The 27261-nt window shown below is 37.2% G+C and overlaps 1 protein-coding gene across 3 annotated transcripts; it reads right to left on the bottom strand.

Annotated features, from left to right (window-relative positions):
- Positions 1-526: 526 nt before the first annotated feature.
- Positions 527-27261, bottom strand: LOC131701485 (myotubularin-related protein 14-like). 3 transcript variants are annotated; one of them, XM_058999451.1, is made up of 20 exons: positions 26927-27261; positions 26436-26834; positions 22195-22340; positions 20352-20460; positions 18689-18764; positions 17800-17866; positions 16715-16837; positions 16559-16632; positions 15936-16006; positions 14791-14865; positions 14271-14337; positions 13555-13640; positions 13012-13088; positions 12465-12501; positions 11792-11862; positions 10847-10905; positions 9115-9253; positions 8694-8897; positions 7137-7295; positions 527-2723 (listed from the first exon to the last, which is right to left on the bottom strand). In XM_058999451.1, the coding sequence occupies exons 2-20, from the start codon at positions 26568-26570 to the stop codon at positions 2546-2548; spliced, it is 1953 nt and encodes a 650-aa protein (XP_058855434.1). In that variant the 5' UTR covers positions 26571-26834; positions 26927-27261; the 3' UTR covers positions 527-2545. The 3 variants fall into 3 exon arrangements, with proteins under 3 accessions (XP_058855434.1, XP_058855435.1, XP_058855437.1); XM_058999452.1 differs by having other exon boundaries at positions 26436-27261; XM_058999454.1 differs by lacking the exon at positions 7137-7295.

Genomic DNA, 27261 nt, shown 5'->3' with positions numbered 1-27261 from the left:
ATTTTTTTTCTCATGGAGAAAAGTAGCACTTGGTAGCATATATTTTTCTTTTTTCCTGGTCTGGCGTAAAACATTGCTCACAAAGCAGTTATGTGATCTCAAGGGATTAGTGGAAGTGTTTGGGTACATTAAAAGCAAAATAAAGCACCGATCACCTCCTCCTTCTGACAGATACAATTTTAAATACTTATCTATTGTACATGCATTGTTACTCAGAAAATTGACTTTTTATGGATATTGGGACAGTATAGTAACAGTTCATTTAACTTTTTAAAGGATAATCATTGTCTTTGCTTTCTTTTATTTGGGGAGGTGGAGACAGGGTATCCTCTTTCAGGTTTTAATACAATAGTGATGTATTTTCTGAAGGGTGCTTGTTGGTAAAGTAATAATCCCTTGTTCAAATAATGCCTCTAAAGTTCCATTATTGGCTTGGGAATTATTAACTTGTAACATGCCACAGCAATGCCATCATCCCTTAGTTAAATCAGACCCCATAAAAAAATTAAATATTAATGACAAGAAACAATTTTATGTACTTTTATTTTACCCCCAATCTGCAAATCCACCTTCTCCAGTAACCATTATAATAAAATTAATTAAAAAACAGTATCTGTACAAGGTAAAAAGGTGCCATTTTCTTGACAGTTAGAGACATAAATATAATTTTTAAACAACCATGTGTGTGTGCAGCTGTAGTAGCTGTTTGATTAAACATGACAGTGTGTTTACAGTAATAAACAATCATAGCAAAACAAAACATTTTGAATTTTGAAAAAGAAAATTAATTCCCAATTTTATTTTTATTTTTTTGTAGGGGCAGAAAACATACATAAGTAGTTTAGGGTGGTGTGTGCACATACTTTTATAAAGTTATAAAGTTATAAAGTAAATTCAGTTATAAAGTAAATTCAATTCACCTTAACCCTGACGCTCAATAATTTAGATTATAATTGAAGTTGGCCATGTGTGACAGTCAATATTGCTCATTTGTTGGGTCTACAACTGGGTTACTGATGTAATGCAACTGCACTGTCAATACATCTACCACCTGGCAACCTACGCAATTTGTCCTAACACATACAAGTTCAGCTGACAGCTCAAAATTAGAGCCTTGTTGTAATCAGCTGCACAAATGCTCACTAAAAACTGCCAGAGTTCACTCCTATGCAAGTTAGTTGCAGGAAACAAGCAGAGCTTCAAAACTGTGTACCCAACTTTATGCCAAATAAAATTGTTGAGCATTTTTTGTTGGTTTGAGTCATTTTAAAGCAATTGTTCCAAATTGCCTCCAAAATACCTTGAGCTCCATCACACCTACAGCCAATACAAAAGGTGATGATTACATAAAAAAAAGTGGGTGAATAGATCAGCCCAGGGTCCTGCTCGGGATCTTTAGGTTTCTTGTCCCTGTAAGGTATGTGTAATGACAACATCTACACATTAACTATTTCAGTTGCAATAAAATTGTTCAGTATGTTTTAGACCTATTTAGCTCTTCATTTCACTCCCATGGGGTTTTATTTGAACAGATATTTGGCATTTGATACAGTGGTTTTGAGATTAAATAATATCCCAAAGCTGACAGATAAATTCAGTGCTGCTGTGGAATGCTACAGCCTTCGAGGTTTTTTTATTCAACAGTTCATTGTTTTTAAACTGAGCAAACACAAAGGACAGTAACCTAACATTCTAATTGCTCAGTGAATTTAGAAGTCACCATATAAAACTTGCTAATTACTTAATAGCAGACATGTTTCTATAACTTTTTCAGTTCTATACCGTAAATGTGCTGTGAGATCCACAACCACAGATGTAATGCTTATATCTCTTCCAAACAACGCCTGCAGCAGCGTAGGGCCCCTCAACTTAAGGCAAGTGAACTTTAAAATCAACAACTTATAAGGCAAACACTTTTCGATATTAAAGCCTTTTATACCTCTACAGTTAGTACTGTGAATTACAATTGAGCAACCAATGATTTACCGATACTACACATTCCCCTCTGCTGTGTACAGATTTCACACCGTCTGTTTGACAAACAACAAACTTACACCAGCAAGTAGGCATTTACGTCTGTAAAGGTGTGATGTACTGACCCATTAAAACTGGCTTACAAGCTTAAGGGTGGCAGTATTTAGATAAGCCATTGTTTAGATCACTAAAACACCCCCCCATAATGTCTCTTCAAAAAAACTCCAGGATAACTACAGAATGGAAGCAACGTTGTTCTTATTATAACCGCACATCTCTTATAAGTTAAACGTCCTGTAATTTGTCTGTGTTTTACAAAAAAAAAGTTAACTAGTTAAGCCTTTTTAAAACCCATGGTAGTGAAGAGACCAAACACTGATCTTGAAAATATACAAATTATAAATTGGGCAACATCACTTTTAGCAGGTTTCCCATAGTAAAAGAAAAGAAAACAAAAATAATACTACAGTAGCCCCTGCATAATAAAAGCCATGTTTGGCACCATTTTGTGTGTGTGTGATCAGTCATGCCCTTGCTTTTGTTTCCTTGTATCAGAAAACACCACTGGGTGTCAGACTATCATGTTGGTTCCCCTCAGTCCCACTCCACGTGCAAACTGCTCCAGAAGACCGGTGATGGCTCCAGAGGGGCTGGCTGACGATTTCAGCCCCACAGTGGCACTGTAGGCAGAAAGGAACACCTCCCGCACCATCTCCAATCTGGCCTGCCGCTCCAGGACTGGTGGGCACCTGGAGAAAGAGAAATGGAATGGGATAAATACAATGTGGTCTGCACTTTCCATAACTGGTTATCGTCTGAACAATGTCCCAATAGGTCACAAGAAAATAAGTTAATATTTTTAAAACATGCTTACATTTTGTATTTATTAGATTAACTATTTCAGCACTTATTCAATGACATACTGCAAAATAAACAAAAAAGGGCACAGGTAAACACACACACATTAGTTTACTGGTCGGCTGTTTTGAGTGGAGCTATCTTTTATATATTACTAGACCGTTCTGCAGTTTTGAGTGGAATTTTATTTGATTGTAAGATGCATTGGATAACATTTATACTTAATATACTGAGCAGACTAGTAACCTTATGAAAAGAGATATATAAGGCTCCCTGCTGCAACACAACCTATGCCCATTTCACTTTAATCCGCAGTTTCCAATGTGAAATATTTCATCTAAGGAGTCTGGTCAAATACAGCACAGCAATAACATTTTTCATCTGTTTTTGACTCAAGAGAAATATGTATTAATGTTCCATTGATCCCCCCAAAATAATAAAAAAGTACCACACAATCTTTGCACTGATTAATGCTGGAGTGAGGAGTTGTTACTGGGAAACACAAATTCAGTTCTTGGTTCATCACAACAACAGGGGAATATTGTCACCAATGCCAATAAAAGGTAATACATGGACTTTAAAGCAGTGATACTCAATAGGCAGCCCGCGGGCCAAATGAGGACTGCGAAGACCACCCTAGCTGCTCGTCAGTTCTCCATTTAAATCTGAATTACTCAAATAGGTATATTAAATCTAAAAATGACACAATCTTGATTATAGTGGAAGGCTACAGTGTGTTTCTTATTGGATGTTATGCTTGTGTATTGTTCAGCATTGGAAGCTCAAGCTTAAAACCGCCCACTTTGTAAGCATCGTAAAGTGAACAGTGAAAAACGTTTGTTTAATCCAAACTGGGCGGCTGATTTTCTTTTTTATGCCAACGCATTTAAATGCAAAACCGTTGTGCTTATTATGCCAAGCCACTGTAGCAGTCTGTAAAGTTGCCAACGTGAGGCATCACTTTGAAACCACTTTTAAAAAATACTAAATACATGTCTCTTGAAGTTGATGAATCATTCAATTTAACAGACACTGCCCAGTTATCACTGTTTGTTAGATTTTATGATGGTCAAAACTTCCAAGGAAGAATGTCTGTATTTATTACGGTAAGAAACCAAAACTACAGGAGAGGTCATTTTTAAAACAATAAAAGGCTTTTTTGATCAGCACGGATTAAATATGCTGAAAATAAAATGTGTTTGTTACTGACGGAGCTCCCTTCATGACAGCGATACAACCTACATTACAATGTCTGCACTGCATCATTCACCAGACTGTCCTGTGCGCAAAGTTGTCTGGTGAATTGAAAAACTATGGAATTTGTGATGAAGTTCCAGCACACTGCCAATACGAAGTTGTCATCTGTCATCTGAAATAGTTTGTAATATTAGCATATTTAAGTAGCAGCACATTTCCAAACATACAACTGATATTGTATATCAGTAATGAACACCCAGCCTGCTCTTATTATAGTTGAATTTAAAGAACAGGGCAGACCAGGCTCATTGCTGTAGATTGCTATTGCCCCTGTCAGACACCCAAGACAAAGGAACATTCAACCTTATTACACATCAGGAGGCAGGACTGGTGCTAATTCGACATCTGAGCTGCTGAACATCTCTGTAATTAAAAGTGCAAAAGGTTCACTCCTTAATTTATTGCAACTTAATTAAGTGGTGTCTTTTTCAATTTTTTTTTTTTTTTTTTTTTTGTTAACGTGTCTATCCTGTACAGAAATAAAACCTGACTCGTATGTTTCTGAACTATCCTCATAATACAAATGTTAGAAGAAAAACAAAACTAGAAACTAAACACTGCAGGCTTGTCTTCTGTGATATCAACTCCTGTAAAACAATTTAGATCAAAACATCAACCCTCATTTAATAACTGTTCTTAAATGATGATGGATAATGCAACTTCTGCATTCCTGTGTCCTTTTTTGAATAATCAATTCCACAGCTTTGGAAGATGAAAATGTGTTTTGTTTACTAAGGCGGCATGTGGAGGGCAAACCAATCTTTTACAGAATAATAGCACACGTATTCTCAACCACCACTAATGATGACAGCTAAAAGGTGACTGGGTTCTAATCAGAACAGCAGGGAACAGGTGCTGTTCAGCTCAAGTTAGTCTATATATTCATTTGTTATCTAAACAGCTTTTAAATTCAAGGTTTGGGCAACCTAGAATCCCTGGAGCATTCGATAAACTGGAGTTTCATCAAGATAAGGGTTTACAGATTCAACAGTTAATAGGCAAAACATACAGAGCTTAAAACACGGTCTGTTCACTATAGCCTGCTTTAGCTTGCCTTTTTTTTTTTTTTTTTTTTTTTAAAAAAGAACTGTGTGACCAATTATGTTCCCACACGGCAGCAACCCCCACAGCTCAGGAGAACTAAAGGTCAGTGGGCGTCCTCCGATTCCATGACTAAGCAAATTGTATCTGTACACACAGGAGCTCTATAGCAGATGTCGGTGAGCAAGAAAATAATGATATATTATATTTATATTATCTCTATACCAGTCTGCATAAATATTTCATTTTTGTTTAGCAGCAGAAAGGTTAGTATAGTTTCAAAATGATTTACCTGCAGGCATGTGTGATTTCGATTGAGCGGCTTTCCACTCTGATATTATGGTGGGTGAAGCAGACATCTGGTGATTTCAAGCAGTTTGAAATAGCAACAACTTCCTCACATGTAATGACTGCACAGGTTCTAATAAGCAGCAACTGCGATGCTCCAGGAGGATTAACTATCCTGGTGAACTCATTACCTGATGGGAATGTCCTTGTCTTCCCTTGGGTAATTGCTTAAGTTTTAATTACAAAAAAGGCACTCTGATATCAATTGGTTGTGTTTTCCCAAAACAAAACTGTTTTTACGGATTTGCAAGGGGGATTTAGAATCCACTATGGGGGTTAAAGAAGTCACAGTAGTGGTGCAAAAATACCTAAAAGATTATGGCGTAATTGAATGTTATGACCCAAGACCACAGCTAGCTGTAGCCTGCCTGCATACTATCCTAATTTGTTCTTAAACACATGTCTGTGCCGTCAGGTCTTATTATGTGGGACAAAAACTTCTTAGAAATTTTATAACAAGGCTATTTGAGCCCCATGAAATTATTTTTATTTTTTATAATTTTTTGTTTTATTACAGATACAAATTAATAAATGTAGGATATATATATACACACTATACATCATTGTCTTTTTTTTTTTTTTAACATTGTCAAACAGACCTCGCACAGAAAAATCATTTAGTTACCATAATTTTTCATTAGCGACAGCAATGGTAATGTGCAGTCCCCCACTTTTGAATTAATTGCCTTTTTACAGTAAATACTGCCTATGCCCTCTATAAAAATACATTAAGAAAACATATATATTTACACTGCCCTAATATTGTGGGGCTGTCATAATAATAGTATACAGCAATCTACCCATTAAGAAGAAAATGATAGGAATTGTATTTCAATCCCATTGCACTGAAGCAGGGTATTTAGAACAAGCTTGGGGTTTCTCAGTATTTAAAAAAAATAAGCAAAGCAGATTCATTCATTCAAATTCATTCAAAACCAAAACAGCATTTGCTCTAGTGCAGTTTGCACCACTTGAAAGAAAACAAAGAATTAGTATACTAATACAAAATATAAGCAAACAAGCCATATTTCCCCCAAAAGGAAAAGGAATAAACAGCCAATGCTTAATGATGGTATCTTCCCAAACGACTTGCTCCAAATTATACACTGGCGCAAGTGCTAGTCAGAGCTTCCGTTTCCCCTTCAGCTGAGCCAACTACGATTGCAAGTATTTATCAAAAGTATTTTTTGAATAAAACCTCCCAATTTAACAATCTAATTCTAGGTTTGCTTTAATTATTTTTCGTTTTACATTTGCATTTCGTTTTATATGTTGCATTTAATTTTATTTTGTGGTATTTCGTATCTGTGAAAAATACAGGGCTCTAGTTATTTTATAGTCAAAGGAATAGAAAAAAACTGAACAGGATTGGAGGTTTAACATGGACGTTTCATATTATAGCTTTTTAATTTTAATAGGATTGAATAGGAAACACTGTTTCCAATCACAATCAAAGAAAATGTCCCTCTTTACAGTTTGAATATTGACAGCTATTTTACCAACAACCCGTGATGAATGCCTTTTCACTATTAACCCCCTTTATGGACTTGGAATGGAATAGCCACATATAATTTTGCCTAAATATGGTCAAGCTAAAATGATCAATTAGGATCACTCAGCATTATGCCAGCAGCTTGCAGTGTGCAACTGGGACTTACATCCTGCCGTTGGCGCCCTCATCCTGAAAGCTGAAGGGTAGGGGAGATTCAGTAGTCAGGCTACCCTGGTCGTTAATGCTGCCACAGCCTGACACAATCTGCCAGCTGCCGTAATTGGTGGAGACTGAAGAACCGGAGCGTGCATACTCGCCGGCAGATCTGCAGTGCAAAGAGAGAGCAGAGATGGGGGGGTCAGAGCGCTAGCCACTGGCTCATAGACAGCATCCTGGGGTCTACAGCTACTAGAGGGGCAGGGCAGGCCAGGAGCTGCAAAGTGCACACGCAAACGTGGAACATTGATGGGTCACCAATATGTTTTCTAAGTTGCTCAGGGGACCGAGATGAAAATTTAATTTCTATCAGCATTTTTAGTTATAAAATATATATTATTTTTTTACTGAAATACAGAAGACATTCTGCAGTTGTGGCTTGTTCACAAAGTGATAAGCTGGCTTCAAGGAAGGAGGACGTTGGTTATTTATGGAGTGTACAAAAACTGAAATGCAAACAAGTTCAGCATTCTGATGAAGAGCGCACTTAATACACCTTGTACAAATGTAGTCAATATTCACCAAGGCATTCCATAGCTAAACTGTGCGTATGTAAAATTATATAAAACCATATAAATAGTACAATTATAAAATCGCCTAAGTGTTTTTACCCCAGATTTGATACCTAATTATTGATTTATTAGTAATTACAAAAATCGGAAGATTTGCGTTCAGATAGTCTTTCTGTTTTATCTTGCTTTGCCTTAATTAGCGGGCTAATTTCTGGTCTCGTTTGATTGTTGTCATCGTAAATTTACCTTTTTTTTGTTGTAATACAATTAACCGCGTAATAGATTATGTGGGGCGAGATGATAGAAAAAGAAGGTGCTTTTTCACGGTTTTCATGTTGCCAACAATTCTGTTCGATGTATTCCAAGACAGAAATCTTTCCTAACTTCCAGCACTCAACTTCTATACGTATTCCTGATCTGGCCAGCTCGCACACCGATGCTGGGTTGGATTGTTGTATGCCATCTTATCATGTTCTCCAATAGAATGGAAGCTGAATTTATAAAGCACCTCTGATCAACTTAAGTTTACAAGGATGCACATAAGCACCAAATGAGAGTTTGATACACATTTGTCGGAATTAATAGGAGGCTGTGTGGTCCAGTGGTTAAAGAAAAGGGCTTGTAACCAGGAGGTCCCCGGTTCAAATCCCACCTCAGCCACTGACTCATTGTGTGACCCTGAGCAAGTCACTTGTGCTCCGTCTTTCGGGTGAGACGTAGTTGTAAGTGACTCTGCAGCTGATGCATAGTTCACACACCCTAGTCTCTGTAAGTCACCTAGGATAAAGGCGTCTGCTAAATAAACTACTACTACTACTAATAATAATAATAATAATAATAATAATAATTCATATGAGAAACTTATTTACATTTAAAAAAAAAAAGGTTTTCAAAATAGAAACACCAGACACTGATTTTTTTGAAAATATACAAAAGGTAGGACCCCCCCCCCCCCCCCCCCAATCTTGTGAGTAAGAGTTAGGAGATTCACCAACCTTCCCCCTGGCACAGCCAACGGGTTACTCCCCGGCACTGGCAATGGGTTGCTCCCTGGCCTCATGAAGTTGTTTTCAGATTGGTTCGAAGAGGAAGAGCTGGAGGACTTGGCCTCTGCCACTCCTGGATACAAGGGCTTATCTTCTAGTGGGTGGTGTTTACTCCACAACACATTCTGTGGAGATGATGTCCTTCCTTTCCTCCTGGATACAAAGTCAAAAAAAGAGTTTGAGATTATATAAGAGCAGTTCCACGTTAAAAAGCTTAAAATTCCACCTAGAAAAGCACACTTACAAAAAGTAACCACAGTACATTAGTAAAGTAATAAAGTGCTTGTTTTGTAGAGGCAATTCAATTATATATCCTTTTTCTGGAAGCATTTATTTATTTTTTTACATTGATTTAATCACAATTTCTCACCAGGCAGCCTGTGCCTGAGGCCCTGCTGATATCAGCTCCACTCCTTCGTAGTTAAAGCTGCCCATTGCGGCTGGCGAGTCTTCCTGGATCAGGGAGAAGTCACTACTCAGGCTGGTGGCGCTGCCCCGGTCTTTCCGCTCTGAAAACACAAACAGCACATAGCTCAGAGCTACTTAGGAAAGGAAAATAAACACTTTCACAGGGACAGGCATAGGCAGTGCAGTGGGCTAATTCACTAAGCATTCACATCGGTTCAGGTCACATGGGAAATGTGTGTTGACATTGGCACAATTGGCAGCCACTGCTTAAGAGAGGTCCAAATCAGATTGGCAGGGTCAGGATTGAGCTGCACTCAGGACTGTGAAGGGAAGCTCTCATGTCACTTACCGCCAACGTGCCTGATGTACAGTAGCTAGTGCTAGTTTTTCTCCTTTTTAGTCAAAAACAGTAAATCTACAAAATTCTATTAGTTCTGTATCTTACTAGGATTCAGCAAATTGTATGCCACATATAAACCATCTCTCACACACAGAATATTTTAATACATGGGAAAGCAAATAAAAAGGCAAAACAATACTTGAACATTAAACTCAAAACATTTATTAGGGGTTTTATGTAGTTTTGGCCTTGGGGGAGACATATGCAGCAATTTCTACAAAAAAACCTCCTGTTAAATTATACACAGGGCTTGCATTAGAGGGTTGAGGAGGAATTTCATGGCTAAGTAGAGATGTCTTAATGCTCTCACTCCTGTCAAGAATGCTAAATTATATACCAATGAACAGAACAAAATGTAAAGCACAGCTCATAGTAATAAAGGCTGAAAAGTAAAAGTTTGAAAGATATAAATTATGGTAGATACGAAGAAACAACCAGATGGTATGTAAATAAATAAATATTTCAAAGAGATAACAAGGCTGCTAATTAGAATATAGCTGTGCACCAAATATGATATTAATTCCAAGTATAATATAAAATCTGTATCAGAGATGAGGTTTTAGTGTGGCGGCGGTAACAAATGACTTGTCTTAAATGGTTAATTGCTACTGTACGATACCTGTGAAAACAAACTTGACAGTGCTAGAATTTAGTCTCATCCAGAAACCAAAAAATGTCATAGGACAGCAAATGTGGCACCCATGTTAGGTCAGAGTTTAAGATTAATGTCAGTGTTTATTCCACTCAAAGAGTTTCTATTAGTAATACAAAAGTCTGTAAAATTAGATATGAGGAGGAAAAATTGTGTCTTTGCATATAAAAGCCCAACCTTACAGGGTTACTTACTGAACAACAACACTAGCTTGTGAAATGTAAAACAGTTTATTCCCTTTTTTCTTTGGTCTTTTTCACAAGAATAATCCCAGATCACGTTTGATCATTGTAAGATACGAGACCTCTTATTAAAGCTACATATGAAAGAACTTGCACTTCAAATACTTCCATGAAAAAGTGGGGCATGTGCAACTTATTTGTTTTATTAGCTGGAGCAGCACTGATTTTGTAGCAGTTAAGTTAAAATGCATACCTCTATGATGATCCCGTTACCCAGTATGTGTACAACAATAAAACCCTGCACTTCAGGGATCAACAGCAGTTTGAACAAATTAGAAACCTAGCAGTGCTGACTCTCCAAGCTGGTCTTAAACCAACTATATACTCTCTCAGGTATGGCTTCATTTAATAGTTTTTGTTATTATTACTCTTAACTAAACTAGCAAGGAAATAAACTTACTTAACTGGCAGATATCTTCTACTGTGAAATCAGTATCTCTGAAGTGGGAGTTTTTCCGCCTGAAATACATAAGGAAGAAATGAAGCAATACATAAATCTTACAATCTTTGAAACACTTCCCTAAATCTTTTTATTTCTAACATAAAGCGCCTTGAGATGTTTTGGCATGTGAGGTAACATGTTGCAGCAGTATTGGGATTGCATTATTATAATTGGAACAAAGTAAAAAAAAAAACACTTGACAGCCCTTCTTAATGTGATCATGTGCATATCTTGATTTTTATCACATTTAGCAGGAAGTCAATTAAGATGTTTTTGTTTTCTGGTTGACACAGGTATGTCTTTAGTATTTACTAAGAGAATCAAGCCATTTAAAAGAGGGATAACAATGTTTCATTTTTTTTCAGTGTATATAAAGCCCCTGTTAATAACACTATTTTATGCAGTAGGAATGCTGTTTGTTTTACCCAAAGCACTCCCTAGATGAATACCCATGCCAGTACACAGCATACATGCTTGAGTAACGTGATTAACATGAAATTAAAGCATGGAGACTGACCAACAGTTCAAATATCAACATTACATCAATAGTGAAATTAAAAATAAAATGCTGTAAGGTCAAGTGGACCACATTCTTTGGAGGCGTTTCCTCCATTTAATTGATAAAATGGTCCCATGGCAGGTGGAAGCAAAAGAAGAGCTGTGTAACCCACGCAGTCCCACATGGTGTGACGGTAAAATGTGTCTGAAGGTGCCTTGACAAATAACTGTTATATTTTTAAAGCATGTTTGAAGAGCTTAACAAAAATAAATAAATCAATAAATTGATACAAGTCATAGATGGTTGAGTAACTCCCTGTTGGAGTAATCCTGTTTTTACCAGTAAACAGCATCATTTGCACTTAAAACATTATTTGTACATAACCGGGAGCGAAGAAACCTTACCTCTGTTTTTTCACAGCCGAGAATTTCTCTGAGGTGATGTGCTTCAAAAAATTGAAGCAGAAAAAGAATATCTGTGGACAGGAGGATGTGGTCATTATTCGCTTCTTTAAAAGGCTTAGCTGTTAAAGGCTGCCCTCTGGTGGCAAAATTTAGAGGCATTTTGGAAATCTGAAATTATAGGCTAAATTGAAGGAAAAAAAACATGCACAGGCAGACTATTTTAGTAAACAAAGTAAAAAAGCAGTATTACATTAAGAGATGCAGCAGCTGTATTACCATCTCATTTGCTGTGTATTGTTTGCATACAGATGTACAGTCATTTAAAATATTTATATATAATTTTTATTGAAAAAACAGCAACAAGATACATTTAAGACACTAGTAAACTGACTATACAGTTTGTGTAAATGGATTGAACCAACAAAACAAGACATTATACTAAAACTAATCTCACCAAATCTGGTCTGCTTTCTGAGAAACACAGAGTTGCTAAATTTATTCATCAATGGAAGAATGTAGTAAAAAGAATCCATAAAAAATATGTATTTTATTTGTAAGTGTAAACTTGGTTATGGGACACTGCAGCTTCAGTTTTGTGTCTCCTGAATGTGTTTAAAATCAAAGAGATGTGAGCTATGTGTATTTTCCTCTCCCTTGATATTTGGCCACTCACCTCCTCTCCTTTGCTCAGTCTATCGGGGAGCATGTGACTGGGGAGCAGACACAAATACAATTACATTAATGGTGTTTACACGGTTTGAAACATTAATAGTGTGAGTTTCATTCAACAAATATATGATGGTACACATATTCCTTTGGTTACACCAACTGCTTTACACTGGCACCATCTTTCTCAAAGTTAGTATTCCATCATTAAGATGACAATAAAATGTTTTTCCTGTGGCACACAGCACCACTTGGCAGACAACATCATTCAAATACGAATGTTTGTTTTCCCACAGAAGCAGTCTTGAGTGTCATACTGACCTAATTACTACTCTAGACAAAACCTTGTAAGCGTGGAACACGGTAAAGATGCATGTATGTAAAAAATGTGATTCCCTCTATGGAAGAAATGGTAAACGTTTTTCTTTTTTACTACACAAGTATTCCATACCTTGTCCATAAACCATTTAATAAAGCATGCAGGCCAATGTACTTTGCCAGCTCAGTTATGCTTTTAAACTGCCAAGCCCCAAAGAAAGCTGTAAGACACCTACCCGAAGAGGAACCAATCATAGGCAATAGTCAAGTACAGTATTTCTGCTGGCTCCAAAGTGGCATGGATCACACCATCCTGAAACAAATAAGTATTTTTAAAGGTTTCCATGTTATGCATATGAATACTGCTCTATAATCTTTAGAGCAGTATTCTCTGCTTTACAAAGCATTGATATCCAAAGCAAACAGGGAATACTTCTTTATCCAAATGATGGCACATTCAGGAACACACAGTTCTGCTTACTCGTCAGCAGATATTTGGTAGTTTAAGTAAAAAGCTGAATTTCCAGAAGTCCAATATAGAGGGGGCATTTTTGCTGAGACTAAGATTTAGGTTGTTTTGTGCCATATTTCAAAGATACAACTGGAATAATTAATGTGCTAATACCGCAGATGAATCAAAGGTAAACTATAACTTAAACGGGAGTTAATTTCAGCCAAATTACTGTCTGTGCACACCTCTTGTATCCCTCTTAACCTTGAAAAAGCTGAAAAATGACAGTAGACTAGCTTAGAATTGACTGGCAGAAACAAGTACTTACTGCCCAAAGTGAGAGTCTCAGGAGCGAAACAAACAGAGGCGTCCGATCCCAGCCAGATATGCAGTGCACTAGCAAACCACTTTTATCTGCGGGTGACGGAAAACAGTTAGCAGACAAAAGTGTTAAAAGTAAAAAAAAAAAATGTGATCATCAAACGAGTCATTTTGAAAAGGCAACAAACTTGAGACAAGAAGAGAATTTCAAGCGGAGGAAGAAAAATAGTTTAAAAGTATAGTTTAAAATCTCTTGGCCAGTCTGCCTCCTGAACAGCCAGAATGAAATTGATGCCAAACTCTTTGTTCACATGCAATGCGATCTGCAACAAATTCCATGCCTGTTGGTCCCCGCTGCCCCCATGAGGCTCATTACTACACATAGAACTAAAAGGCAACAATTGTCCACAGTGCCCAAAGGTACAAAGCAGCTTTCAGAATATCACACAACAAGTAGGACATAACAGTTTTAATATCTCTTATAGCATATTTTATTGGTTGATAATTTACAAAGATAAGTCTCTAATCATCCTGTTTTAAAACCCATAATAATCCATAAAATTACATGGCAGAGGGGTGGGGGGAATAAGAGAAGATTAGTTTTATTTATTTTGATCGCCAAAAGATTGTCTTTCTGCATCTTGTTCCTAACTTCCCAACCTGGTCTCAAACCAATATCCCATAAAAAAAGAGTATCTATATCTACAACAGATCTTTACTTACCGTCAATGTTGATAATATGAATTAGCAGCTTTAGATAATTCTGTGTCTGCTTCACCAGGTCCCATGACTGGAGAAAACAAATACGGATATTAATATTGGAGGATATTTACTGTACACAGGAAACTGTAGTATGTGTATTCCTAAAGAGCATTTGCCCTCTTGTAAAAGTAAAACAGTGCACTTGCATATACTTTAGGTCTTCATAATCTCGCCACTAGACATTGTTTATCCTACTCTATAGAGGATTCAAGATCCAAGGCATTCACCTAATAGACATGATTAGTTCAGGTCCACATTTTGATTTAGGACATTTCTGTGCACTCTGCTTCGCGAGGAACCAGGCATTATTGTTTACATTATCTACAGTAAGGTAGATTTAGAGGCAGATATCCTTTTTCCTCCAATTTTTTGTGTGTTTTTGTACACAGATATTAAATCTAATAGCAGTAATCGCAAACTTGCAGCTGCTCCAGTGTTGCTTCTTCCACCAGGTGTCACTTTAGGACGGTGAGAGACTCACCTGGTATTCTCTCCAGTTGATATTCAAGTTCTTGCTAAGGGATTCTGGTATTGTTAGGGGGGCATCCACAAAGTCCTGCAATTAATTACAAATGCATCATAAAAAAGTTAAATAAATGTAGTTAACTAAAAAAATTACCTTTGAAGCTACATTAAAAAAACGAACCATAATACAAAGTTAAAATGTAAAAAAAAAAAAAAAAAAAAAAAAGCCCATCAATTCGCCTTAATTCAAATATAATGTAGAGTACCAAAAATATATTAGGGACAAAAAAAAAATGTAAACTCTTGAAATATGTTAGAGAATAAATCTTCTCTGCTGTAATTGGGTGTGTTTTATTGTGATACACTATACTGAAATAGTGCTTTATTATAACAAGATATAAAAAAATTACAATAAAAAACACACATCAGTAGAATGCTTATTATTAATTATTTTTTTGTTTGTTTGTTTTACAAGGAACTGCATTAGAATTGAACATAGAGTAATTTCCAATTATATCCCTGTCACAAAGACGGCCGGAGTGGGTGGCGTTAGACCAGAAGCAGGAAATAAAACAACAGAGACTTGGGGTTTTGGTGAGGCTGAGCGCGTGATCGCGCTCAGCATTTAATAATTAACAGACACAACAGAAAATAAAAGGTCTGAACACAAACCAGGACACGGCACTTTAAGCCAAAATAAATAGTCAAACAAAACGCACTAACATTTAACAAACGGTGAACGGACAGACAAACAAACACGATGAGTACAAACACTTATATTTACGCTTTTACTTATTTTAACTCCTCTCTCTCCCGTTCTCCACTCTCGAACACCCAACCCCGAGTGAATGAAAATGTGTCTATATATACTGTTGTGCTGGGATTCAATTACCAATTAATTATTCACTTGAATCCCAGCACGTGAATTCATTACATGCAACCCGTGCTCACATATTACATTTAACCAGCACGTGAAGTGATTTGTGCCCTCCTTGTGCCTAAATACAAATCAACATTTTAAAATACACGTGAAACACAGACCCGTTTATATCCCGTATACCAATCTCTATACACCAACATTAACACACGCATCATACAACACTTAACACACACATGCACACAGGGGCGGGGCACATTGCCACAATCCCATTCCTTTCATACCTGGTTCCAGTTGAAGACCAGACCCTCTGCAGTGTAATCTCTGTCTTTGTAGTCCTTAAAGAATTCACAGCCTAGAAACAATGGAAAAGAAACATAGCTACACTGAGCACCATAGAACTATATTTCTAACTGGCAGCTTCAGACTACTTGATATACATAAAAATGACAGCTTTAGACTATTTTTTCTCTCTCTCTCTATATATAGATATTATATATATATATATATATATATATATAGATCTATAGATATATATATATAGATCTATAGATATATCTATCTATCTATCATATATATATATATATAGATATATCTATCTATCTAATATATATATATATATATATATATATATATATATATATATATATATCTACCTATAGCTATATCTAGAGAGAGAGAGAGAGAGAAAGAGAGAGAGAGAGAGAGCTTATTGTCAGCCTGCCCCACAGTAACTTGCCACTTATAAATTTGCGAGCCAACGTTTTTTCAATAGGGTTTTGAACCTTGGTTCTATTTGACTTTAACCAAGTTTCAGGATGTTTCGTAAAAACTGAGTCAATTTATAGCGGTTGGCACAAGTGGTATGAGACGCCATAAAAAGTATAGCAATGGGATTTGCAGTTACCTGGATATGGAACAGAAAGGAGGGTGAAGTCTGCATAGCGCTGGGCCTTGTCCACCTTCTCAGAGGAAGTTACACTGGAAACAATACATACAGATTAAACACTGAAACTCTGTCCAACAGTTGATAGAGTAACACAAGCATACAAGTTCCCCTTACTTCAGGCCAAACTTCACTTTCTTGTTTTCCACCATCAGGTCACAGATGTATCGGACAGACAGGTATCGGAGCAGTTTGATGTCATGACCTCTGACTTTGTCAAACAGCTGAGAATCCCTGTTTCTAGAAAACAGAGCATAAAACATGTCTTTACAGTTGGTAACTACTTACACAAGTTATATAAAATGTGGATTTATTTTTTTTATTAACGGAACAGATATTAGTCTGAGAAAGGGGAAAACAAAAGTACATACAACTCAGACACAATAACATTGGAGGGCTATAGTGGTCAATTTATTTTAACAATTTGAAAACGAAAGCTGAATACTCAAGGGGACTGTTACAATGTAATCCAAAAGACAATGGTTATTGTCCGAAAAACACTCCCTCATCTTATTACTTCCCCTTATAAATTGGATTTGTCTCAGTAGCAAGTTGCACTTTTTTTTTTTTTTTTTTTTAAACTGTTCACTGCCTGTAGAAAGTCTACTGAAGTTGACAGAATATATATCTGTTTGGTATAGGATTTCTCTCCTCCAACTTTTAAAAGGGGTATTACTTCATAAGATTGAGAAAAGTGCCTGCAGGTGCCATGACAGCTTCCTCTCACAGCTCTGCGAGTGCACCTGAACTGACCTCATCACCCCTAGGCCTCTATCAAGCAGTTTTGTGGCCACTGTAGACCCCCAGGAACTCCCTGTAACCTCTTAATCATTTGTTTTTTAATGGTGTTGGTAACAGCAACTGCTATGCAGCTACGATACCTTCCATTTAATTGTTGTTGTCAGGGTTTGGGCATCTTACATTTGTAGCTTACTGATTCAATTGATGGGCAGCCTTGATAAAGCACAGAATGGTTTGAGAACCACTGGTTTAGTGGTGAGATCTCATGTATCATAGTCTTTCTTACCAAGTAATTAATGTTTTCATTTAAACTCAGACAAGGTTCTTATCCTAACACAGCATGCACTTCTGTTCAGCAATATACTGGTTTAAACTTGCCTAAATAATTTGGTCTAATGAATATAAATTGATACACTAAAGATAAAATCCATTCCAAGTAAAATCCCCCAAAACACACTTACCGCACTGCATCATCATCATCCTCCTGAGGCACGTCACCCGACACGGCCCCCGCATCCTCCAAGCCCCCTGAGGAATTAAACTTTAATGCTCAATGGAATAAAGAAAAAAAAAACCAACAACTCTGCAGTCAATTAAGTATAGAAACATGTAACATTAAAAACACGTAAAAGTATATTGTATTACAATTCCCTCTTAAATGCAAATAAATAGCCCATGCCTGGAATGAAAGTCAAGTTTTATATCAAAAGAAGTGTTTGACAATTGTTTTACTGTTAATTTGGTTGTGTAAGTTACCTATACAATCCTAAAATGTCAGATCGGCATCATTCAGAAGATGAAAATATGGATTAAAACAAAGATCGGTTAGTCTTAACATTGTGCTGTATTCAAATTAGCCATGTGTACTCTATCAGAATAACCTGTGCAAATAACCTTTTCTGTAGTAATAGTTTTTTTTCCACCACGTTCATTACTGGAAATGTATTATATACTGCTTTATTTAATCCCCAACTGTCTGCTGGTTTATTTATTTATTTATTTATTTATTATTTTACTTGAGAAGTCCCATCCATCAGTTAAATGTTTACTGCAGGTGGTTTATAAGTGACAAAAAAAATTAAACATTGCGGATCACATGGCCCAAGGTTTCATCAAAGCAGATTGTACAGCATATGTTAAGTGGAGTTCTAACTAGAAAAGGTGTTCTGCCCAAAGAGAAACCATTAGTGATGCATGCGGTACATCATGGAGGGGAAACTATTTTCCTCTCCTGAAAAAGTTTACAAAATGTATAACATGTTACTTATATTTCGATTCTGTATTACATCTTGCATCTTTTCACAGTGCAGAAAGTTGATGGAAACCACTCATACTCCCCTACAAGCCTACCTGAGAAGATGTAGTTGTAACCGGTTCGTCCATACAATTCTCCCCATCCTGCCAACGTGGAAGAACGGCAGATGTGCTGCAACAGAGCAAACAGCAGCATGCAGATTTAAATTGAATTGTAACTTCAGTACACATCACTGCTCAATGTATTCTACCTTGAAATAGCCTTCAAGAGGAACAAACAGAACGGAATGCTTTAAAAATTGTATTTGGGTGCACAAAGGCTGTGACTTCACCAACTCATTTAAGTGTGTCCGAGCTGCCTCTCTCTCCTCTGTCCTAATTCTCCTCGACCTCTCTGCTGCCTTTGACACTGTTGATCACTCTATTCTACTATCATCTCTTGCTGACCTGGGGATCTCTGGCACTGCTCTGGCCTGGTTCTCCTCCTACCTCTCCAACCGCACTTACCGCTCACTCCACTGGCTCCCGATCACCGCTCGCATCCAGTTCAAGACTCTTGTACTAGCCTACAGATGCCTTGACCAGACTGCACCCAGCTACCTCCAGACCCTCATCTCTCCCTACACCCCCACTCGACCTCTCCGCTCCGCCTGCACTAGAAGACTGGCTCTACCTCCGCTACGCTCCCCTGCCTCCAGAGCCTGCTCCTTCTCCACCCTTGCTCCGCAGTGGTGGAATGACCTTCCTACAGATGTCAGGACTGCCCAGTCCCTGACCACATTGCGGCGCCTCCTTAAGACTCACCTCTTCAAACAGCACCTGTAGAACTCCTCTGTTTGTATCCTGGGACACTATCACCCTTCATTTAAATGTGCTTTATTTTGCTCTTATCTGCCCCCTATTTTACTGCATTTAATCCTGTACTTCAGAATACTGTAATCTGCCAAGTGTTTAACCTGTAGTATTTCGTATTTAATCATATCCTGATGTAACTATCACTATTTAATCATATCCTGATGTAACTATCACTATTATCTGCTGTATTATTGAATTGTGGTTTGTCACACTTGAACAAAAGTTATTGTATTTCTTGCTCTTATTGTATTACTTGTATTGTAACACTTGAAATGTATTTGCTTACGATTGTAAGTCGCCCTGGATGAGGGCGTCTGCTAAGAAATAAATAATAATAATAATAATACACTGCCCAACACAACAGAGCCTTTTTACCCTGCAGTTATTTGCCTTTAAATGATGATCTTTTTACCATACACTTAAACCAAGACAAATACACTTTATTTTTATTTTTTTAAAAGGGCAATACCCTAATTTTGTTTTTAATTTTTCTTTCTACTAACTGCTTACCTTACCCCAGCTAGATTATATGATGCTGCTGAAATGCATTATTATTAAAATTATTGGTGTCTTCTGGTGTAGAGAAGTTAATAATTAGTTAATAAAAGTAATGCCTTATGCAGTATAAATATTTTAAAATACATAAATAAACAATGCCATGATGACCTTAATGCTTGTTCCTTTCAAGTAAGATCCATCCCTGTTAACTGACAGTTTTATGTAAGCAGGGGATGACAGAAAATAAATTCATAACTTTTAGATTTCACACAACTATAATAGGAAAACCTCCAGGGTTTTACTAACTTCAACAGAATTCATTAAATTAACTGGAATGAACATGATATTCTTTCAATAGAGTGCATTTGTCACTGAGTAAATTATTTCCAAAAATGAGCTTACTTACCTTGCCGTTATAGAGGATAACTGGGCAGACGAACCTCCCTCGACACCTAGCCATTTTACTGCGATTCACCAAGTCCTGGAGTTTAGTAACTTGCACAGTGCTCTCAAACCTGAGAAAAACAAAAACAGAGTTACAGTAGAAGCAGACTGTATACTGCATGTGTCTATGAAGTGTGCAGAGGAACGTAGTGTTAAGAACCGAGACCCGGGTCACTAAAACAGTGCGCATTATCCATAGGAGCGAGTAATACAACAAACTCATTACAAGAATGACAAAAAGTGTGTGCAATGCAACGGAGAGCAATATCTGAAAATTGCGGTACTCGTTGGAATTGCAAGCACGACAAACAATGGTAAAATCATCAGTTATTTTATAATATTCTGATTAATCTGTAAATGCAAATATGATATGATGACACCCCATAAAGTATGTGTTCTCTGTTGGGGTATTACTGCTGTAACATGGATATTTTTATTGTATGTATGCTTATATAAATAAATAGTTTTTATTTTCATGGAGAAAGGTATTGCTCTAAATACTGCGCAGACACAGAACAACTGAAAACGCAAAACACTTTCCTAAAGTGGATGAACATAATTGTAATCAAATATTAAAGTCAAAATACAGCACCTTAACTTAATAGCATTTTAATAAATATAAATATTGGTTGTCTTAAACAAACTACTTGAAAAGCCCAATGCACATGATTGTAAACAATTTAAAGTGGGGTCAAAAAGTCAAATTTTGAATTGCTCTGATTTGATCTTCCAACAATAACACTACACCTGTAACGGGCACAGCTTTATTACTGTGTTTATTGATGTATTAGAAGCCAGAGTTACTGTGCCTTTTACTGCAATTTCCTTGCTATGTTACAATCTTAAGACTGACACCTGGCCAGGCAAATATACTGCACCACAACTAACTAGACAAACATTTTGACAGGCTGTGGCAGAGTGGAAGCCAGTGTAAATAAGTGTAAGGATGGCAAGGATGTGGTTAAATCTGCCCCTGCCAATCACAGGTGAATGGACACCTCAGCTGACACTGTAAAAACTGATACTAGGATACAGTATAAATAGCTATGACTGTAAAAATGAGGAAGTGACTAGTTTAATTTCTATCTTTAAAATCAGCCTAGTATTTGTTTTTAACTAGCAGAGTTACAGGTGCTTGTTTTTACAATCCTCATGGAAAATGTGGACTCTGATGCACTGATTGTGTCCGGTAATGCCATGAAGTTTCATCTACTCCAAACTTTTATCAGACACCGAAAGTCCTTTTGGATGCATTTGGATAGAGTGCAATTAACTGCTGATTTTACAATAGATGTACCAATATTTACAATACCTTCCTTATGTGTGTGTACTGATTATACCAGAATACTGCTGAATTCAGAAGTATATGACGAGAAGAAAGCCTCCATCATGAGCATCAATTAAGAGATCTTAAATCTATTATTCAGAATAACAGTTCTTACTAGACATGGAATGATCCAATTGGTGTGTTTTGTAATATCGAATGTACAAGAAACACATACTGTACATGATATTCTCAATATGGGCTTAAAAGGAAACAAAAGGGTACTTTGATCCAATATAAAATGTTTTGTGCTGTCTAGAGGCCAACATGTTTGGCATATCATGGTTATATATGAAAATATGAGTACCTTGAATGTAAGGCTTTCAGAATGTTGTGGTGGCAGTCATCTTAGTTTACAGGTCAAAGTGAAAGGTACCGTTCAATTTAATAATTAACATAATAACAGTTTTGTGTGCTGTAGAATAATGTTGCAGTATTCAGCTTTAGGTTGGTAAAATGTAAACAGCTGACTTTGTATTACCTTTTGTCATGGTCAGAGCTCTCATACTCCAAAAAGACGATCTTCCGAGGGTAATGCCCACACACCTCTCCATTTGCATTGTGAATTATACTGTATTTGTAATCCTTGCCAAACAACTCTAAATACCGATTCTCAATGCGCTCCACCTGGGAAAAGACAAGTTAGAAAAAGAGCTGCTAAAAATACTGAATTTATTAATCTATCAAGAGGTATATAATTGGGGGAAGACTACATTTTGCTCAAGTAGTCCCTGGAAGTGAGCATTTCCCACATGCATTTCCTCTTGAACTTCCTGAATGGTTTTAATGAATGGATTTTTAAACATCCCTAAGAGTTTCTGTCAAATGTGTTAGGACCTACAGCTTTAAACCGAGTCCATTAAGAGGAATCAGACTTGCTGACTCATTTCTATCCTCACTTCTACAAATGCCTCAGATTTGGCATTAACTAATACTTTTCTATTTACTTAAAATGTATGTACCTTCTTGTAGGTCAGCATTCTCTCCAAGGACAAAGTACTAATAGTATTGCCAAAAACATAATAAATACTCACAGGTGCTGGACAAAACATCAACCAACTGCAATACGTTGCAGTGTCCCTTACTAATTATAAGTTTTATGTGCAAATGAAGTCTCTATAATGTATTCTTTAATAACTAAAATCCCCCAGTCCCTACTTCGTCATTACACTGGCAAGATTTAACATGAAAAATAACAAAATTACATTTGACGCTACGTACAGTACACTTTAAAGAATGTATTTTTAAGTATGTTTTGAATAAAATAAAGTTTAATATTCATGAAGCTGTTCTACATGTTTGCTTAGTCTAGAAAAAGATTTGACCCATCTTGAAACTTTTGTGCAACTCAAATAATCTGACTACATAACTGATATTCTATACAAAATAAGTAAAGTGTCTTGAAAGATGGTGATTGAGAAATTAAGAGTCAACACTATTTCAAATCTATAGCTAAAATTGATCCTATTCCTATTTGAATGTAAATGAGTCTGGTTAACCCTATAACTATGACCCTCTAACCTTTGAACCTCTGCTTCAATGGATTTTTTCAATAAAAGCACCCTGGTTGACAAGTTTTATCAAAACTTAATTGTTGTGTTTAAGGTGTCTTGAATTATCATGGAATGTCCCACCAATGGTCACCCTCCATAAGAGTCACATTTAATTAGTGTCATCCTGCTTTATGGAGGCTACTATACATGCGACATGCGTTTCATAGAAATGCAGTAAAATGCAATTTACATCTGGGCTGGTTTTCACCTAATATAAATTGCTCAGTAAATGAGAATATTCAACTGTCAGTATGGAGAGGGTTTGAGCAAACTCACAACTGCATTAAATCCTATTAAAGTAATCCCTATTTCAAAGCTTTGGTTTATTAGTTGAAAGGGGAAGGGTTATAATGAGGTTTTCAAAACTGTCAGCCATATAAAGCAGGGGTGGAAATCAGACTCCTATTGTATGGCAGTTTCCGCCATTCCAGGTTTTAATACCTGCTTGATTAGCCCCAATGGTTTGGTAACAAGCTCAGGTGTGTCTTATTAAACTCCTACTAAAAGAAGGAATAGATCAAACTGCTATGCAATGGGAGTCTTATTGCCAACCCTGTAAAGTCTATAAATATTTGCAGCTTTTGCTACTAATATACAGTGCCTTGCGAAAGTATTCGGCCCCCTTGAACTTTGCGACCATTTGCCACATTTCAGGCTTCAAACATAAAGATATGAAACTGTAATTTTTTGTGAAGAATCAACAACAAGTGGGACACAATCATGAAGTGGAACGAAATTTATTGGATATTTCAAACTTTTTTAACAAATAAAAAACTGAAAAATTGGGCGTGCAAAATTATTCAGCCCCTTTACTTTCAGTGCAGCAAACTCTCTCCAGAAGTTCAGTGAGGATCTCTGAATGATCCAATGTTGACCTAAATGACTAATGATGATAAATAGAATCCACCTGTGTGTAATCAAGTCTCCGTATAAATGCACCTGCACTGTGATAGTCTCAGAGGTCCGTTTAAAGCGCAGAGAGCATCATGAAGAACAAGGAACACACCAGGCAGGTCCGAGATACTGTTGTGGAGAAGTTTAAAGCCGGATTTGGATACAAAAAGATTTCCCAAGCTTTAAACATCCCAAGGAGCACTGTGCAAGCGATAATATTGAAATGGAAGGAGTATCAGACCACTGCAAATCTACCAAGACCTGGCCGTCCCTCTAAACTTTCAGCTCATACAAGGAGAAGACTGATCAGAGGTGCAGCCAAGAGGCCCATGATCACTCTGGATGAACTGCAGAGATCTACAGCTGAGGTGGGAGACTCTGTCCATAGGACAACAATCAGTCGTATACTGCACAAATCTGGCCTTTATGGAAGAGTGGCAAGAAGAAAGCCATTTCTTAAAGATATCCATAAAAAGTGTTGTTTACAGTTTGCCACAAGCCACCTGGGAGACACACCAAACATGTGGAAGAAGGTGCTCTGGTCAGATGAAACCAAAATCGAACTTTTTGGCAACAATGCAAAACGTTATGTTTGGCGTAAAAGCAACACAGCTCATCACCCTGAACACACCATCCCCACTGTCAAACATGGTGGTGGCAGCATCATGGTTTGGGCCTGCTTTTCTTCAGCAGGGACAGGGAAGATGGTTAAAATTGATGGGAAGATGGATGGAGCCAAATACAGGACCATTCTGGAAGAAAACCTGATGGAGTCTGCAAAAGACCTGAGACTGGGACGGAGATTTGTCTTCCAACAAGACAATGATCCAAAACATAAAGCAAAATCTACAATGGAATGGTTCACAAATAAACATATCCAGGTGTTAGAATGGCCAAGTCAAAGTCCAGACCTGAATCCAATCGAGAATCTGTGGAAAGAACTGAAAACTGCTGTTCACAAATGCTCTCCATCCAACCTCACTGAGCTCGAGCTGTTTTGCAAGGAGGAATGGGCAAAAATTTCAGTCTCTCGATGTGCAAAACTGATAGAGACATACCCCAAGCGACTTACAGCTGTAATCGCAGCAAAAGGTGGCGCTACAAAGTATTAACTTAAGGGGGCTGAATAATTTTGCACGCCCAATTTTTCAGTTTTTTATTTGTTAAAAAAGTTTGAAATATCCAATAAATTTCGTTCCACTTCATGATTGTGTCCCACTTGTGGATTCTTCACAAAAAATTACAGTTTCATATCTTTATGTTTGAAGCCTGAAATGTGGCAAAAGGTCGCAAAGTTCAAGGGGGCCGAATACTTTCGCAAGGCACTGTGTGTATATGTATGTATATATATATATATATATATATATATATATATATATATATATATATATATATATATATACAGAGAGAGAGAGATGTTTAACATAGCTTTGTCAAGGGAAGTGTGTTTGAAATACAATATAATATACTGGTAATCTAATTTGAAATATATCCTATTCATTTTATTTTTTTCCAGTTGTCAAATGCCATTTTCAATGTAACATCACTAAGTACAAAATATAGTGACACACACAGATGGGTTGGGTATTTTATTGCTGATGGAGTAAAAGTATGTGTCTTAGCACTTTACACAGAAATAACTCTTCAGTGAAAGTGAAGATGACACAGATAAGCCTTGTAATGTTTAAGAGGTGCTTCACATGAACATGTCCTATTTAGTCAGCTTTTCCTCTCGAGCCTTTCACCTATGGATAGTTGAGTGTCCAGTTAGCGGTCTCGACCAAGCCCCCCGTGGATATTTAGATCACATCACAACCATTACATTATTTCTGTTTTAAAAGAAACCCAAGACTTAATGTCATGTTGTGCTATTTTGTGGGTATTTTATCTTGCTCTTAATTGTATTAATACTTATACTGTGATTCTTGAAATGCATTTTTGTTTACGACTGTAAGTCGCCTTGGATAAGGGCGTCTGCTAATAAATAAATAAATAAATAAATAAATAAATAAATAAATAAAATACCTACTATGCATTAGATAATCTTGCACATTCCAAAACCTGAAAATGTCACCCTAATGTTTGCATAAGCCCCAAGTTTAACTAAATCCCACTTTGTTTGTGTAACTCCAAAGGGCTGCATATACCGCAGTAAAATCCACCAGTTCAAATCACCAGGGGTATGTCCTATACAATTACTAGTATAATTCTTTTAACGCAACTGTCAATGAAGACCACTAAATGTTATTGTATTTCAATGTTGAACTTTGCTTACCTTTGAGTTCGTTTCTTTAGCTCGGTACTGTATTTTTGAGAAACAGTCTATCAGCTCTGCAATCTCCTCATTCTTTTTGCTTGTTGTTCCAGAGGCTGTCAGCCCGTCCGAGAAAAGGGACGAGGAGGAGGCCATGGCAGCCGGGACCACTCGGGCCGGCTCTATGCGGACACGGCCTCCCTCAAAAACTGCAGTACCCTGGGTTCGGACAGACCCACCGGGCCATCCCTTCCTCGAAAACTTCTTCCTTACCGCCCGCTTTACTGGGCCGGAGCAGGGAAACCCGGCCGGATTCAGGGCCCCGGAGAATTAGACCCACACACCGACCTAGTCAATCTGGAGGAGGCAGGAACTGTTGAGCTGGTCGGGTTAAATTCCTAGCGAGGCAAGTTTCCGTTTCTGAGGAAATAACATTAAACGTGAAATTCAATTGTCACGCCCCACGTTTAAGTGCTTCTTTGAATTAAAAAAAAAAATAGTCAAAATCCCACCTGGTTTGCTATCAAGTATCCGCTGCATTACCACTGTATCAAAACGTCAAACGGAACCGAGAGAGCGACTCTGGAAAGCTCGAGGCATCCCGGCCTGCTCGTGTATACAAAGGTTACCTCAGGAGTTTTTAGAAGTAGTCCCAGCGAAAACAGGTAGTCACTTGTTATGAAGAGTGAGAGACTGTATCCTGTTATTATTTAACAATGTGTTGTGTTTTTTTTCCACAATAACGGTGATTAGCAGAGCTAGGGTTGAACGGTCGGGTACATCGCTGTAGCTACATGTAAACAGGAACTTCGTGCGCACACGTGACACCCCCGCCCCCATAAACTGT

The sequence above is a fragment of the Acipenser ruthenus genome, chromosome 25 (assembly GCF_902713425.1).
Source record: "Acipenser ruthenus chromosome 25, fAciRut3.2 maternal haplotype, whole genome shotgun sequence".
NCBI lineage: Eukaryota > Metazoa > Chordata > Actinopteri > Acipenseriformes > Acipenseridae > Acipenser > Acipenser ruthenus.
This window is presented reverse-complemented; position numbering and strand designations above follow the sequence as displayed.